A 1850-nucleotide genomic window follows, 5' to 3' on the forward strand; every position below is an offset into this window, starting at 1 on the left:
TTAAAAAATATAAAATTCTTTGGGCTATATCAACTGATAAAGAGAACATTTATATGCATGTTTAAGCCAGAATGATTTGACATTTGAATATGATTTTCCTACGACTTTCAGGCTGTTTTTTCTTTCTTAACATGGCTAGCTTCCTTCACCCCCCTCTCAAACCATCTATCTTCTTTGTCCTTTACCAGCATATTCAGATTCGGTTATTTACGTTTCAGACAAACGTTAACCAAAATGCATACCTTTAAGAACCTGAATGGCGGTTTTGTGTTCACGGATGCGGTGCTGAAGTTGACGGCAGGCTTTCTCTAAATGTCTCTGGAGCTCCTGATTCTTCTTCTGCAGCTTCCCGAGGCTTTCGGTGCATTCCTTCATGTAACATGACCGCTCCTTCCTCTGAGACAAAGAGTCTGGAGACGATGAACAATAATTGGTCAGAAACTAAACATTGTAAAGACATAATAATGATGCGATATTCTATATGGAGGTGCAATACACACCTTGTATTTTGTGGACTTCTCTTGTGTGTCTCTCTTGTGTTTCTTTTAGGATGTTGCTCAGCTTCTCTTCACTTGTCTGTAAAAGTAAAAATAATAAATAAACAAAGCAGAAACCCACTTATTGCAGATAATGGAAAAATAAAAGGTTAATGGAAACATACTTTCTTCCACTCCTTCTTAGCCTCCAATACTGCCCTCTTCACCATTTCTCTACATGCGGTTTCAATGATGTTTGTGATTGCTGCTTGTGATGGAGACCTACTGCTGCTCCTTCCATCTTCAGACTGCTGAAGCTCTGCTCCAGAAGGCCTTAGAAGTTGTGTAGAAACGTCAGCCACGGCAGCCTGAAGCTCTGATAGAAACTGTTCCTTCGTCTGCTGTCGTTGGGCCAGCTCCTTCTCTGCATACTGGCGTCTCCACTCCTCTTCTCGCGTCCTTAGAGCCTGCTGAAGCTTGGCCTCCATCTGCAGAAGCAGCTCCTTCCTCTGGAGGTCAGCATCTTCTCGGACTCCCTGCACAGCCTGCTCCAGGTTTTTGCACTGCTCCAGCAGCTTGGTTTGGTATGCTTGCTGGTTTTGGGCTTGGATGATGGAGATCTCCTGCTGTTTGTCTCTGTGCCACGCTGCTCGGGCTGCAGCTAGCTCAGCTTTCAGCAGGGCGGCTTGCTCTCTGCTGGCTTGCTCTAGCTGGCTCTTCAGAGCTGCCAGCTCCTCCTGAGGATGCTCCACTTGCTTCTTGTGCCGCTCCTCCTCTGCTTCCCTCAGGGCCTGGGACACCTGCGACATTAAAAGATTGAAATAAGAAGGATTAACGCCGTTGACAATAATCATAAAAACAAATCTTCCTCATACTTTCTGCCTTGTGACTTCTTCCTGCAGCTCTTCCCATTTCTGCTTTTCTCTTTGGAGAAGTGTTTGATGCTCCGGTAGGGAAGGCAAATCCTCAATCCAGCGGCTGTAGGCCCGGGTTACAGCCCCTTCCACCTGAAAAACAAAAGTTCAAACATCTACCACCAAGCTTGATCTTTTAGAAAAAATAAATTATGTAGAAAATTTATCGGCAAAATATGTCTGCAGTTTAATCCCTGCTGGTGTGAAATCATCCTTCCTTTGTCATCATAACCCAGGGGTCGGCAACCCAAACTGCTCAAAGAGCCATATTGGACCAAAAAAAGAAAAAATAATCTATCTGGAGCCGCAAAAAAAAAAAGCCTTATAAAAGCCTCGTATAGCAACACGGGCTCTGAGTGTTTTATCCCACTATAGAAAAGGACTATATTAGGGATGCAGGATATTGGGATTTTGGCCGATATCCGATATTTTAAAACTCATGCAGCCGATAACCGGTATC

General features: G+C 44.2%; 1 protein-coding gene across 1 annotated transcript in view; it reads right to left on the reverse strand.

Moving 5' to 3' along the window:
• cep152 (centrosomal protein 152kDa) overlaps positions 1-1850 on the reverse strand; it is a 32888-nt gene that overhangs the window by 6598 nt on the left and 24440 nt on the right. Inside the window, exons 17-20 of the mRNA XM_015378981.1 lie at positions 1352-1483; positions 662-1276; positions 501-576; positions 231-410 (exon numbers count right to left, since the gene is read on the reverse strand). Of these exons, the coding sequence (XP_015234467.1) occupies positions 231-410; positions 501-576; positions 662-1276; positions 1352-1483 (1003 nt within the window). The remainder of the gene's footprint in view (positions 1-230; positions 411-500; positions 577-661; positions 1277-1351; positions 1484-1850) is intronic.

This window comes from Cyprinodon variegatus, unplaced genomic scaffold, assembly GCF_000732505.1.
Source record: "Cyprinodon variegatus isolate N-32 unplaced genomic scaffold, C_variegatus-1.0 Scaffold183, whole genome shotgun sequence".
Lineage (NCBI taxonomy): Eukaryota > Metazoa > Chordata > Actinopteri > Cyprinodontiformes > Cyprinodontidae > Cyprinodon > Cyprinodon variegatus.